At 42.2% G+C, this 14,869-nt stretch overlaps 2 protein-coding genes across 3 annotated transcripts; one reads left to right on the top strand and one right to left on the bottom strand.

The window, feature by feature from the left end:
• Window positions 1–5,409: 5,409 nt before the first annotated feature.
• LOC112556183 (E3 ubiquitin-protein ligase TRIM39-like) lies at window positions 5,410–11,297 on the bottom strand. Of its 2 annotated transcripts, none has more exons than XM_025224951.1 (3): window positions 11,272–11,297; window positions 7,412–7,973; window positions 5,410–6,994 (listed from the first exon to the last, which is right to left on the bottom strand). In XM_025224951.1, the coding sequence occupies exons 2-3, from the start codon at window positions 7,922–7,924 to the stop codon at window positions 5,786–5,788; spliced, it is 1,722 nt and encodes a 573-aa protein (XP_025080736.1). In that variant the 5' UTR covers window positions 7,925–7,973; window positions 11,272–11,297; the 3' UTR covers window positions 5,410–5,785. The 2 variants fall into 2 exon arrangements, with proteins under 2 accessions (XP_025080736.1, XP_025080735.1); XM_025224950.1 differs by lacking the exon at window positions 11,272–11,297 and adding an exon at window positions 9,921–10,110.
• Window positions 11,298–11,519: 222 nt separating this feature from the next.
• Window positions 11,520–14,600, top strand: LOC112555415 (tripartite motif-containing protein 2-like). The gene is made up of 4 exons (XM_025223803.1): window positions 11,520–11,649; window positions 12,247–12,850; window positions 13,417–14,178; window positions 14,469–14,600. Exons 2-4 carry the CDS (start codon window positions 12,335–12,337, stop codon window positions 14,598–14,600), a joined length of 1,410 nt encoding a protein of 469 aa, XP_025079588.1. The 5' UTR covers window positions 11,520–11,649; window positions 12,247–12,334.
• Window positions 14,601–14,869: the final 269 nt, after the last annotated feature.

The following is a 14,869-nucleotide window of genomic DNA, read 5'->3' as shown; positions in this document are numbered from 1 at the left end:
ATAATATTTTCTGTGTCGAGTGCTACAACGTGAGACTGGGATAATCCTCTTGAGACAGCTTGTGGGAAGTCTCAGATCAGAGAGAATAAAGAAGATATGAACTCTTCATTTTTATTCACACAATGCAGAAAAATACAAGTAGTATATAAACATATAAAAACAGAGATAAAGGTCAGCAAGAAACAAATTCAAAATAGTTGTTATTCTAATTTGACATACATGGCGCTCTATGAACATCAGGAAGTCCTTAAAAAAACTGTCATCAAATTTCCACTCGTATACATATCTCTTGTTCTGTCAAAGTGATAAACCGAAATTTGCGAGGCACAGAGGAGCTGGTGATACGTAGACAGCATTAATGATATTACGATAATAAACAATGGTAAAAAAAAAAAATTCAGTGTTTCAAGCGTTTTTGTAATTTTCAACTGAAACCAACTTTAGCTACAAAGCTCTCCGTCAGATTCAAGCCCGGTATGACGTCCCTGTGGCCACGGTGTCCCTCCACTTGCCGTGTCTCCTTGGGAAGGGAAGCAGTGGTTGGCGACAGTTAATTATATTGTCTTCCCCTTTTCTCGTCCAAAAATAAAAAAAACCTATTACTCATTCAACAGTGTGGTTCACTCACCCGAGCTGTGCTAGCTATTTTACATATGTCACCCTTCTGTGACAGCCATAACATCAGGTTTATTATGAAGCACAATCCATATGTCTCTCGTGCTACCGACTTTGCTAATGTAAGGATGTAAAACGTGGACTCCGCTTGCGGATGCAGAAAGTAGTATACAGGCATTCAAGAACATGTGCTTCAGAAGGCTTCTCCAAATCTTGTACAGGGAACCGAATACCGAAGACTTTGTACGAATCATGGTCATCTCGCTCATAGGACATCAGGAGCCACTACAGGTGACAGTCAAGCGACATATGCTGGTCGGGTTTAGTCATGTGACCCGAGACGACACTGTCCTTCTAGATTCCTTGGCAGGAGGTCGATGCCGTGGTGTCCATAGAAAGAACTTGCTGACCAACGTGAATGAGTGGACTGGTCGTCCTGTACAGGACAGGCCTGAGTGGTGGTCTTGTCAGCTACTGCGTCTATCCATGTTCCCTCCCACAACGACCGGCACCAATCGAAGAGCGAACGAATGAATGAAAGTGTATAAACGGATAGATTATGCAAAACAGTAACAAAAAATTATTAACAACGCAATTTTCAAACTTTTTCACTTAACTTGATTTACATGGACATGATATTTATTATAAAATGTTACAGAAATAAATAAGGAAACCATTGCGTAAATATTATACAATACACTGGTTATAAAATAAATTTTCAATCTTTTTTCTTAAATGAAATTATATTAAACAAAATTACATGAATTGGAGATATAATGATAAGCTTTCATGCTAACTAAATTAATTTGAAGTGGCTGACTCCGCTGAAAACAAACATCGCTGTTCAGAACGACAACTGTCATTTCGACTGACCCCCCTCCCCTCATTCCGCCCAATATCCGACCAAAGATCTTCAGCCTGATGAAGTTGGACAAGGACAGAAGATAAGTAATCAACCTATAAAACCTTGGTTGTCATTTCTACCTGTTCCCGTCACTGTCCACATGATCTGGGACTTGGTTTGTTTTTTGTGTGTGATTACTGGAAGGTGAGATGGAAAGCCCCTGTGGGACCCCGGGGTATGCTTGCCTAGCAAGCATTGTAAGAATAGGGTCCCTGCCATCCAGCCAGGCATGTCGTAAGAGGCGACTAAGGTGGACACCTCACCTAGAGGTAAATTAGGTTGTGGTAGGGCTAACAACCCCACCATGTAAAAAAAAGTATGTTACAGAAACTAAAACCAGAGAACTCGTCACAGATGGCGGAGGTAATGAAGCACACCAGGTGACTGGACTAATGACGGACGACAGCCAAACCCGAAAGGGAGCTGGCGCCCCGACAGTGGATTTACTGAAGCCGAGGCAAAAGTTGAGGGTGGGTGCTGGAACGTCCAGACCTTGTACCAGACTGGCAGGATGCTCCAACTAGTCAAGGAGTTTGACAACTACAACTTGGACATCCTGGGAGTCAGTGAGGTCAGATGGACCGGCACGGGAAAGAGGAGACTAGCGTCAGGACATACCATCTTGTTCTCAGGAAGATCAGACGCTCAGCACTCTGAAGGAGTAGCTCTACTCCTCAACAAGAAAACGGAAAAGGCACTGCTGGAATGGAAGCCTTATGGACCTAGGCTTTTGAGAGCAAGATTCCATTCAAAGTACACCAAGCTGACAGTGCTAGCTTGCTATGCACCAACAAATGACTCTGAGGCAGAAGACAAGGATGCTTTTTACGATCAGCTCCAAGCAGCCTCAGAGAGCGTTCCAGCCCATGACATGTTGCTCATCATCGGCGATCTCAATGCCAAGGTGGGAAGTGACAACACCTGCAGGGAGCATGTCATGGGCAAACATGGAATCGGAACCATCAATGACAACGGAGGGAGACTGGCAGACTTTTGTGAAGAAAACAACCTACTGATTGGTGGCACACTCTTCCCACACAAAGACATCCACAAGGCAACATGGACATCACCAGATGGGATCACAAAGAACCAGATAGACCATGTCATCATCAACCGAAAATGGAGGAGCTCACTTCAAGATGTTAGAGCCTACAGAGGAGCAGACGTTGCCAGTGACCACACTCTTGTGATAGCCACAGTTTCCCTGAAGCTACGTCGATCACGAGGAAAACAGGCACGTAAGCAGAGAGTGGACTCCGGCAAACTAAAAAATCCAGTCATCGAAAGGGCCTTTGCTATGGAAGTAAAGAACAGGTTCCAAGCACTAGGAGACCAACAAGAGATGACCTTAGACGACTTCAATCGAGTCTTACAGGAATCAGGAGAGAAAATACTGGGCTTCCAACGGAAAAAGAAAGAACAGTGGATCAGAGAAGAGACATGGAAGAAGATAGAAGAGAGAAAGTCAGCCAAACAAAGAATCAACAGCACCAGATCAGAACGCCTGAAAGAACAACTCAGACAAAGATATGCAAAACTAAACAAAGAGGTAAAGAGGATGACAAGAACCGACAAAAGATATCACATAGAGAAACTGGCAGATGAAGCAGAAAATGCAGCAAGTAAAAATGACCTGAAGACACTGTACAAGATAAACAAACAGCTAAACAACGGGTTTAAGAACAGTGATGTGCCAGTGAAAGATGTGAACGGTAATGTCATCGAGGGAGAGGCAGAAAAACTACAGCGCTGGAAGGAACATTTTGAGTCGGTTCTGAACAGACCAGATCCCCCTCAGCTTGCAGTCATCCAGCCAGCAGCTATAGACCTTGACATCTGCACAGACCCACCAAGCCTGGAAGAAGTGACAGCAGCAGTCAAGACAATGAAGAGCGGCAAAGCACCAGGGGCAGATGGAATAACAGCAGAGATGTTGAAAGCAGATATAAATGTGACAGCTCCCAAGCTGACTGAAATCTTCAAGCAAGTTTGGGAATCAGGGCAGCTCCCTGTTGCTTGGAAGACAGGGCTCATCTTCAAGTTACCCAAGAAAGGAGATCTTGGAGACTGCAATAATTGGAGGGGCATAACACTTCTTTCCCTCACCAGCAAGGTCTTCAGCAAGATTGTTTTGTCAAGACTGACGGCAACTCTTGAGAAAGACCTCCGACCACAGCAAGCAGGATTTCGTCCTGGGCGATCCTGCTCCGAACACATCTTCATTCTGCGACAGATTCTGGAGCAGAGCAACGAATGGAACACACCGCTGTACATCAATTTCATCGACCTGGAGAAGGCTTTTGACAGCATCCACCGCGAGTCCTTATGGAAGATCCTGAGGCATTACGGAGTCCCTGCAAAACTTGTTCAGGTCATTGCAATGCTGTACAGCGATTTCAAATCCCAGGTTGTCTGTGACACGGAGCTCACAGACCCTTTAACGTCAGTACCGGGGTGAAGCAGGGCTGCATTCTATCGCCGTTCCTCTTCATCCTGGCCATGGACTGGATCATGAAGACTTCCACCGACAGTGAGAGGAGAGGGATCAGATGGACCATGACTATGACAGCAACAACAACGCTGGAAGACTTGGACTTTGCTGATGACATTGCCCTGCTGTCACACCGCCACCAAGACATGCATGAAAAAACAAAGGCCTTCTCAGAAACAGCTGGAAACCTTGGCTTTGAAGGTCAGCACAAAGAAATCGAAAAGTATGAGAGTGAAACGCCAGAGTCCAAGACAGCATCAAACTAAATGGAGAAGAGATTGAGGAAGTTGACAGTTTCACCTATCTTGGGTCCAAAATGTCAAACACCGGGATGCGGAGGTGGAGATTCGAGCCCGACTGGGCGAAAGCCAGCCAGGCCTTCGCCTCACTCAGGAGCACATGGAAGGCAAAAAAACATCAGCCAGAAGATCAAACTGAGAATCTTCAAGTCAAATGTGATCAGCACCCTCCTTTACGGATCAGAATCCTGGAAGATGACCAAAACCATCAGTAACAAGCTTGACGTCTTCCAAAACAGATGCCTCAGGCGCATACTTAACATCTTTTGGCCAAATACCATCAGCAACGAAGAACTCCACCGAAGAACTGAAACCGAGTCCATCACCACGCAGGTTCAACGAAGGCGTTGGCGATGGATTGGACATGTGCTCCGCCAGCAGACAGCAGACCTTTCCAGAGTCGCCCTACGATGGACTCCAGACGGCCGAAGAAAACCGAGGCCGCCCAAAGGAAACTTGGAGAAGAACAGTGGAAAGGGAGATGAAAGGAAAGGTCTGGACATGGGGTCACCTAGAGCGGGTTTCAGCCGATCGACATCGGTGGCGGACTCTGGTTGAGGCCTTATGTGCAACCTGATGCACGAAGAGGAATAGATAGATAGATAGAGATGGAAAGATTTGGTGGAGTAATCGAGTTGATCCCTTCCGCTGGTGCAGCGACTCAAGCAATCACTCTTGCAATGGTTACCTAGGCAACTGCTTGTTTTACTGCCTCTTTCGTTTGTGTTCTTCAAAGTCTATAACGCTTAATCTCCATGAAATCTCTAGATATCCAGAATTTTGCAGCTGCACATATCATGAAACGATAGAAAATTTGAGTGCGTTAGGGATAAACAGGGTTGTCCATGGGACATATTTTTCTATCCCATCCCATCCCATGGCAATTTATGCCTGTTCCATCCCATCCAATCCCATGGGACGTTTCCCATGGTACAAACATTCCTATGGACAACACTGCGCATTGCACACATGTTAACAAAGTCATGGCATAATGAAACTGGAATAAAAAAGTATTTTTCCTGTGCTTAAAAAGTCTGACAATGCAAATTTCAGCGTAAATTTATTTTACAATATCTTTAATATCGACTACCATGGGAAATACAAATGTGTGCTGTCCCATCCCATCCCATCCTATGGGACGTTTCCCATGGGATTCCCATGGGATTCCCATTCCTATGGACAACACTGGGGATAAAGCATATGTCAATACATGTTTTCCGGCACTGTCACCTGGAAAGATTTGAGTCACAGTTCGAAAGCGAAGAAACAGGTTTGTATGTAAAAATTAATACTGACAACATCCCACAGTACTCGCAATGTCAAAAGATTTTGATGTTGATGATAACATGGACAAAGCTCTGATAGAAAACTGAATATGCTTCAGAGGATTTGATGAAGACCATATCCTTAAGCGAAGTTCTTTAGGAGATCTTTTCATGGGAAAACTCCGTAACGTTAGTGCACTTCTTTGTCGAATTAGAAAAATCTTGTGGTATACATTCTATATATATTGACATCATATTTAAGAACCCAACCATTGCCACATCCTATAAGCAAACATCCGTTAAGGTCAAGGTTTAGAGCTGTAGGCTGAACGATATTACCACATCCAGGCAGGTAGTCAATGAATGTGAGGGTCTTGGAAGCTACCTTTGTCACATGTATGCAGTTGTTGATAAAATCAGCGATCAGCAGCAAATGTTCTCCACAAAAGCAGACGTCTGTTGGGAGGAAGGGTTGTTTCGGTGGTGTGTAGGTCGCTATGGGGTCGCTGTTTTCCCGATCATACAAACGTACTACACGAGAGTAGCTACTATCATTTTGCCTTACATTTCTCTCTTCTGATGCTGCGTTTACATTATCAGTCTTGTTTTCATCTATGACAGCAAAGAGCGTGCCAGATGTGTTTGAGTCAAAGTTCTGGACTGTGTGCACATTTGGCCGACATAAATTAATACCGAGGTTAGTAATTGTTTTATTTTTTTCAAAGTTCAGTGACCATACAAAACAGCTTGCATTGTTGCGGTTCTGCATCAACAAAAACGAGCAGTCACGCTTGGACAAAAATCTTCTTTGCTTTTGGTCTATATATGCTGGCAGCTGATAATCTATTCGTAAAGCAGACATTGGTTTATGCACGTGGGGCAGGATTTTAGTACCAGAAGGACTAAACCACATTTCTTTCTCTTGGGAGAAGTCGTTTCCAGGACAGCCAAAAAATGCCAAAATTGTTTTGTCTTCCATTTCCCGCACACCGTGAACTTCGCGATATTTCTCATCTTCACATCGAACAATGCGAACAATGTGTGTGCTAGTATCAAATGGAGAAAACACTTCGACTGGTGACCCGATAAATCTCTTGATGTTCTCGACATTGGTGATTAAGTCACAATCAAGTATATAGCTATAACTGCTGTCAGGCAGTACAGCTTCAAATGCTTTCCGCTTCTCGTCGCATTGCATCATTTCTTTCTTCACCTGCAAGACCTCAAGATGACTGGTCGACCTCAAAACATTTTCAACTCGTGTTTGGAAGTCAATCATAGTAGTTATCTCAGATTGTATTTTCTTCTCTTTGGTGTCTAGATCTTTCTGCCGATTGCCTGAAATCTTATCAAGTTGTTGAAGCGCTTGATCACGGTGTTTATTTGCCCAGGTCACAATAAGGTCACACCGTCCTCGAATCTGAAAGAAATTTAAAATGAGATAAACTAAAGGTAATAGGATTCTACATCAGACATTATAGCAGTAAAAACCACAAAAATCAATAAATTAATTCAGTAAAAGCTCTGACTTTATTAGTAATTGTACTCTTAAAATATTATTCATGTGTGTGTATATATATCAGGGCTTCTGCTAAGACTAAATTCTTTGGGGTCCCAGGGACCCCTTCTTCAGATTTTTAAGGGGTCCCTGTTCTTCGCCCAATTTTGAAGGGGACCCCATAGACGAAAATTGAAGGGGTCCTCTGAACTTTTAATGCGTACTGTACGCAATTTTTTGCGTAAGCAGAAGCCCTGTTATATATATGAGCTATATTCAAGACACACGTAGACTTTCAAACAGACGAAAATTAAAATTAATTAGAGATTATTAACCGACCTGTTTAGCTAAAGAATCTCTCGCTTTTGTATCTTCTTCTTTTTTCAGAAAAAGAGTTTGTCCAGTATCCATTAGGAATTGCAGGTAATCATGCAGGTGAAGTGTGTTTCCTTCAATAATATTTTTAGTGCGAGCGGCGGCCAGGGACAGGTCTTCGGTGTTGTGCCCCTCATGTTCAGTAACTTTGCATCTTATACAGATGGCTTGATCACACAGGCAACAATATAGCGTGATACGTTCATCACTATGAACAGAACACATGGAACTATTTTTCTCTCTGCGTGCCTTCTCCAGAACTTCTTCCGGAAAGTAGAAGTTGACTTGTAGAGCACGCACACCGCCTGCAGGTATCGGAGCAGGAGCTCTACACAGAGGACATGGGATAGCATTTCTATGTCTTTGTTCCAGGTTTTCAAGGCACTCTAAGCAGAAAGTGTGATAACAGGGCAGAAATCTCGGGGATCTGAAAACTTCTTTGCAGACTGAACATACTGGATCATTCACATCGGACATGTTGAATGCTTCAGACTTAGAAAGTTTACATTGCGCGTCGAATCTCTCCCTGAAATGGAATCATTACAGCATAAGTAAATGGAAATACAAAAATCAAGTAGATGATATAGTGGAGTGAGTGAGAAGCTCACAACTCCAAATCTTTAAGACGAAACCATGAAAGATAAGACCTCTGGTGGACCATTTGAACAATGTAAGTATTTATTATAAAATATTTTTGTTTTGTCAGATATATATATATATACCATACTTTGATAATGCTAATTTTACACAATGCATAATTATCTTTCAAAATTACTACTTCATGAATATAAAATGACTAATAATTGTCTGAATTTAAACTGCAACAGTGCTACACCCCTTTTGAATCAGTAGTCATGACAGCAATAAAATGTGAGAATGATCACTATACATCTACCCAAAAGTAGCCTACTGGTACGTTTTGCATACTTTGATAATGTAAATGCATAGAGCTGTTGTATGCGGTAGAAGAGCAGAGGTGTAATAAGTGGGAGACAGCCCTAAGTGGTTACAGTAAGCCAAGCGCGACCAGCCGGTTGGTAGAGGTGTCAATGACGTCTAGGTAGAGAGTGACACTTCAGGGGCTCACACACCTGTCCGCCAGGTTGACGGGGAGTAGGGAAGAATTATTAGTATTAGTCACCTGCCCACAACGCCTCTGCAGGCGGAGCGGAGTGTCAGAAAGGTGGTCGTTCTCTTGTCGAAGCTGGTTGATTAATTGGTGAGTGTGTGACCCATGTCATCCGTCGATGTATGTGAGGTTGCAAATGTGCAAAGTAAACTAGGGAACAGAGAACCAGAAGGACATGTCTCGGCAAGACGTCAGAGTGGACAAAGCAACTGGTCAGCAGTCGAAGTGACTTCAGCATCTTTAACGCCGACTTCACTTGTACCTCGTGACCGGGTCTTAAGCCAAGACAACGGTCGATTTCACTGGAAATTTTCGATTTTTATAAACATCGGTAACTGAAATAGGGTTAATAAGTGGTGATAAGGTGAGAAACGAATAATTTATTTCTTCCGCATTGCTCTTGTGCACTGCAATCGTAACTAAATATAATTTCAAAACGTTTTGACCGTCACCACAGCCCTATCACAGCCTTGAATACACAGACATAACCCGCACGCCACCCACTGGCTTGGCGGCCGGCCTGCTAACAGGTCAGATAGAAGTTTAGCGTAAGTTGCCTGCGCGATAAGATCTCGGCCCCCTGGCTTCCAAACAAACAACCTAGACGTCCTAGAGTCTGAAATTTTAAATGGGATTTTTCGGTGCTATCACTTCCCGGTTTCTTTTTATCGAATCATTTCGTTACGTTTTGTAGTTCAACCATACTTAGTATTAAGGTCAGCGAGCTACTTCTTGCCATGAACTTTATACCTAGTCCAGAATCAACCCTTAAATTTCTCTGTTTCCTTTTCTTCCTATTTCTCTTAATTAAATTTGGTTAAGCAAGTTTCCCAAAGAAGATATCTAGTATAACTACTGCAAACGTATGAATAATTAACCTTCCGGACATTATTATGAAATATAAAACTATAAACTATAGAAGTGTCAAAGTAAGGGATATGTGTTACAGCATGATCTGTGCGTACTAAAAGATGTTATTGGATGTAATCATGTAACAGCTGGCTGAAGGCCATTAATAACTGTAAGCCCTACAACTGATATGATGTATCTAGAACAGAGACTGAATACAAGAAATGTCTAACCTGTAGAATAATAAGCACTCGTAGGATTGTGTAAGAAATATGAGTCTTGGAAGTTTCGTAACAAAGTACAATGTGTCATTGTAATTCACTTCCTAGTACTCTTACATCCACGACGACAAACGCATCAACAAAACAAGCTAAAATTATTGACTAATGCAGATTGTTATCACTCAACTCCGAGTGCCCAGCATCCCAAATAACAATACAATGCAATTTAGTGTATCACAAGTAATAAAAAAAGCATTCGATTTTAGATACTTACAGGAAAAATACCACTGATGAAAAATACCTGGAGTCCCGTTTATATTCTTGTTACCTCTAATAGAAGTAACACGTAGGTCAAACAATACTTATTTTTAGCTACCTCCCTACACAACAGACTCCCACGAATTCTTACACCATAAAGGGCCTTTCAGTGATTTTTCGATAGGTTCACTGAGGCTCTGATAACAGCCTCTCTCCCACCAATCGAGCGTAAATGATAAGACGTGTGTCGCCAGCTTATGCAGTGGCGTCACGTGAGGCCACAGCAACTGAAGGAGTGTCAACAGTGTACACAGTGTCAACAGAGTACACATACAGTGCTCTACATCTAACGTCAGGCCTGATCAGGGGCTAGAACTATGACAGGACTGTGCCGCAGTGTATTTCTTCAATTTTATATATTTTTTCTCATTTTTATCTACTTAAAGTTCTTATTTCTGCCGTTCATTTCATGCTTGTTGTGATCTACGTTTATCAAAGGATCGCTAGGTACGTCGTGTCCTGCCTCTGGCTGAGCGAGTGGGTGTGTGTTGATGTGGCTGTGTGAGCAGCTGTGAGTGTGCATCCGGCGATGCGACAATCACGACGAAACATCATCCTACTACCGAAGACTGGTGACGAACTGGAAACGTGGGAGCAAAGTGAAAGGTTTGTGGCCTGCCAATTTACTTACCTAACCACTTGTGACTTTTACTACGTGTAAGCGAGAGTTACGCAGATAAACCACAAATACTAGATGACCTGAAGAACAACACTCGCAGTATCTCAGCGACGGTCACAAACATGTATTGACACAGCCGGGCATCACTTTCAGCATCTCTTGTACAAGGTCAGTAGAGAAGGAAGTAGACATTAAACTCTTCGACTCACACTTCCCTACATTGCCATGGAGGCTGGCCACTTTTTCACCATCACCTTGTATGATGGCCTTTGATAGGTTTCTTTATCCGGTAAACATTCTATGGCACAATGTGAATTGCACAAAACCTCAAATATGCATCAAAATCGCTGACCTCACTACTGTACATATCACAATAATTGAATGATTTCCTGTGTCTCCACGAATTAATGGGTTGGGGGCAAAGATGATGTAATACTGGACTTTGTTTATTAGTAGAGCAACAAAAATAATTGACAGACAAAGTAAGAAACGGAATGAACAGACATGAGTCACATTGTCAGGAATACAGAGGAATGCTGTGTTACGAGGCAAACGTTTTCACATTTTTTCGGATGTGCGCCATTTTTTTCCTTTTTGTGATTTCATTCTGGACTGCGAGTATTTTGTTAGTATTTGTCCTCGTGGTGAGGGTTATAAACCAGTGAATAGAAATAATGAAGTTGCATACCGCAAGCAGTGCTTCGAGAGGTTCGTCTTTCACACGATCCCAAGATTAAACAAATAAAAATTTCTAGGAAAGGTCTTAGTGAAAGTAGCGCAAGACAATTGGGAATATCCGGAGGGAAAACTCTACGAATATGAGTAGACTGCTTAGTTTTGCTGTCTAGTGGTGTTAGCAACAGAGCAGGTATTAGCTTTTAAAAGCTTTAAAGGTTGATTAATGTGTTGATTAATGTGTTCATTAATGATAAAATTATCGTGATGTGTCATTTTCACGCTTAATGTCGAGTCTGTTGTATATAATGTTATGTAAAAGTATTATTTATAGATTTTTGGAACAGTTCGTGGACCCTCTACACCAGAGATTTTCAACCAAAGTGTGAAGGTATGTTCATAATGGCGTGTTCTTATTTATGTCACTTGCGTAGCTTTAAGGGTTCACGATATTTTAGTTTTCTTCTGACACGCTCTCACCAAGAATCTACAGTAACGAGCTTTACCTGTCGCTCCGCCATTCCTGTTCTCACACCTGTGTCCTACTTCTGCTGTCTATGTTTTAAGCGAGTGTTTATTTAACCTCACTTCCACCTTCTCCTCATCATTATTTCAAAAGTAATTGTATAATTAATTGCTAAGACGATGGTTGTCTGTTAATAATTGCTCGTTTAACATTGACGTGGTTTTTATTCGTTCACTTCATTGAGTACACAGACATTGATATAATGCAGAGAGTAGTTCATCCAAACAATTCCCTCATATAAAGCTTAAATGATCGCACAACAAAATAAATATCAGTGTTATAGAAAACATAATAAAACTAATGGTAAGTATAACAAATATGCTTGTCTAGTCATGTGATCATGGGCACGCTTGCACAAAAATGTATATTAGATTAACTCCCCTGTCACTTCATTTCTTGTTGTCCACTTACTTCGATGTCTAAATTATCTACAACACTCCTATGGTAATGATTTTATTTCAGGGATTGTTTGAGAGTGAATTAAAAGCTTATAACTTGGTGAACATCGAAACATCAAAAAAAAAAAAAAAACAACAACTCCGCATCAAAGATGGCTGCCACACAGGATATCATGACGTGTGCAGTTTGCACAGAAGTTTACACCTCGCCCAGATTCCTGCCCTGTTATCACACCTTCTGTCTAGAGTGTCTAGAGGAGCTGGCGAAGAGACATGGAGACACCATCCCGTGTCCTACCTGTAGAGCTCCTGCTACTGTACCGCCAGGTGGTGTGTGTGATCTACAAGTCAACTTCTACTTCACGGAAGAAGCTCTGGAGCAGGCACGTAGTGAAGAAAGTCAGTCCATGTGTTCTGTTCACACTAAGGAATGTGTTGTACTTTTTTGTACACAGTGTCACCAAGCCATATGCACCAGGTGTAAGCTGACCAAACACGAGGGACATGTTACTGAAGATCTGTCAGATGCTGTCGCTCGTTGTAAAAAAACGATTGAACATGAACTGGCTCGTCTTGACGCTTCATTTGCTGATGAAAAAAAACCCACAGTTAATTTTAAAAAAATCGAGAAGCATTTAGAAGAAAACCAAATAGCATTAACGAAGCAGGTAGGTGAGATATAAGACATATAATGCAAAGTATTCTTGTGTATTATTCTTCTGTCTTGTATCTCCTACGTCAGTGTCTGCCTGTCTTTTCTCAAAGATCTCAACATGCATGTGTGCACAAAATCTGCAATATGTAACAATAAGAACCTTTCATAGCATGCTTTTGCTGTTATGTATTTTAAGGATAAAGTAATAAATCGGTGCACAATGCTTATCCCAGTTTTTTTCGTAAATTTCGAAGAAGCGAGTAGCCGATTGTTTACAGCAGTGGTGTTTGGACCTGGGGTGGTAGTTGTTCAATTACTGTGTAGCGCTAACTTCTCTCAGTCGCTCCAGGTGGCGAAAATATGTACCCGACCTCACCAAAGAATTGGAAAGGTAAAGCAGTACGAGGAAAGGTAGATGGGAACCGCCCTCATAAAACGCTAGCTCCACAAAAGGGAATCACTAAGCCCTCACCATCAACCTCCCGAAACAAGTTTAGGATAATAATACTTTTGTCCTTTAGGGAGGAGGAGAAAGTTCAAATAACGAGAAAGTTTAACAATGAAGTTGTTTTCTATCAGATTCAAGTCCGGCATGACGCCATTGTGGCTATGGCAGGAAGATATCGTGACCAGGCGATGAGAAATCTTCAGGAATTGTCAGAGAGTCTGAGGAGAGAGTTTACCGCCATGACACAGCCAGTAACAGACGAGGTGAGCTCCCTTTTCAAATTTAAGGAACGAGCTCGACGGGCGGTGAGTTCGGCCTGTGACATGGAGGTACTGGAGGTGGAGAGAGAGATGACACGGGGAGAAGGAAGCGCGGAGTGGTTCACAGAACTAAGGGCTGGGTTGCCTACTATGAGTTATCTACCTGGACTCCATGGCGATTTCACTAACGACATTGAAAACTGTGTCAAGATGTACATAGGATCGCCAGTGAAGCTGACAAATCAGATTGAGAATAGTTACAGATTGATTACCGATATTAGATGCGGAGATGGAGAATGTGAAGTGCACGCTTTGCGGCAAAAGGAGGATGAAAGTATCGAGGTATTTTATGGAGGAATAGGGGGTGACTTCTCTAAAGAGAGGTCAGTGATTTTTAGGCATTACGTTCGAAGTGGTGTTGCTGAGTATGGAAAAAGGGTATCACCCATCACACGAAAAGATGACATAGTGGAATGGGAAGGGCAACAGAAGAGAATTCTTGCTTCAAAGGATGCTGGCATGTATTGTATAAATCAGAACTGTACGACAGGTGAGTGTTTTATAAGTTCAGTTCAGTTAGAACAAACAGACGAGAAGGAAAACAGTGGTTTCGGTTCTCTTAATCACCCAGAAGTAAACAGGATACACAACTTTGGATGCTGACAAACCGAGACGGGATGTGTTTGCTGTGGTACGAGAAAGATAAAGATGAAACTTCAAATGATGAATCATGTGGGAAAGATGAAGAGAAGACGTGCAAAGAAAAGTCCCGTCGTGTTGTACGTGTTTATTCCAATCAATCTAACAAACCTGTAGCCACCTACACGCCACCAGTACAACCGTTTTTCCCAACTGACGTCTGCTTTTGGGGCGAACAGTTGATGATTTCTGATTGGATGAATGACTGCGTACACATTACACAGGTAGATGACGATGGGATCACATTTGACAGCTACCTGCCAGTCAGCGGTGACATGGTGCGGCCAACAGCTTTAAATGTTGATGTTTACGGCTACCTGCTTATTGGGTGTGGCGATGGTTGCATTTTACGATAATCCTTGTTGAGCATCTATTAAAATAGCATATGGAGCAATAAATAAATAGTTTTCAATAAAGCAAATAACAGGGAGCATCTCCTGCCAAAGTTGCGGCCCTATACTCCACTGGGGACGATAAGGAACAAGAAAAAGATCTCTTGATATAAATTAAAGCGGTTCCAACAGAGCATTTCCAAAACTTCTGCTGATGATGTAAATAATGCTTGCCAGATGAATGGTGCTTGGGAGTCTTCTTTTTTATTCCTTGCTTTCTTTTTCTAATACAA

This window comes from Pomacea canaliculata, linkage group LG2, assembly GCF_003073045.1.
Source record: "Pomacea canaliculata isolate SZHN2017 linkage group LG2, ASM307304v1, whole genome shotgun sequence".
Lineage (NCBI taxonomy): Eukaryota > Metazoa > Mollusca > Gastropoda > Architaenioglossa > Ampullariidae > Pomacea > Pomacea canaliculata.
Note: the sequence above shows the minus strand (reverse complement) of the source record. Positions and strands in the feature narration are given on the sequence as shown.

Bases quoted from the DNA above. Each gene is read 5' to 3' on its own strand.
- LOC112556183 (XM_025224951.1), bottom strand. From the start codon at position 7,924: ATGTCCGATGTGAATGATCCAGTATGTTCAGTCTGCAAAGAAGTTTTC. The intron at 6,995-7,411 runs GTCGGTTAATAA...AATTTCTTTCAG, and splicing joins GAGATTCTTTAGCTAAACAG to ATTCGAGGACGGTGTGACCT.
- LOC112555415 (XM_025223803.1), top strand. From the start codon at position 12,335: ATGGCTGCCACACAGGATATCATGACGTGTGCAGTTTGCACAGAAGTT. The intron at 12,851-13,416 runs GTAGGTGAGATA...GTTTTCTATCAG, and splicing joins AAATAGCATTAACGAAGCAG to ATTCAAGTCCGGCATGACGC. The intron at 14,179-14,468 runs GTAAACAGGATA...CACATTACACAG, and splicing joins GTTCTCTTAATCACCCAGAA to GTAGATGACGATGGGATCAC.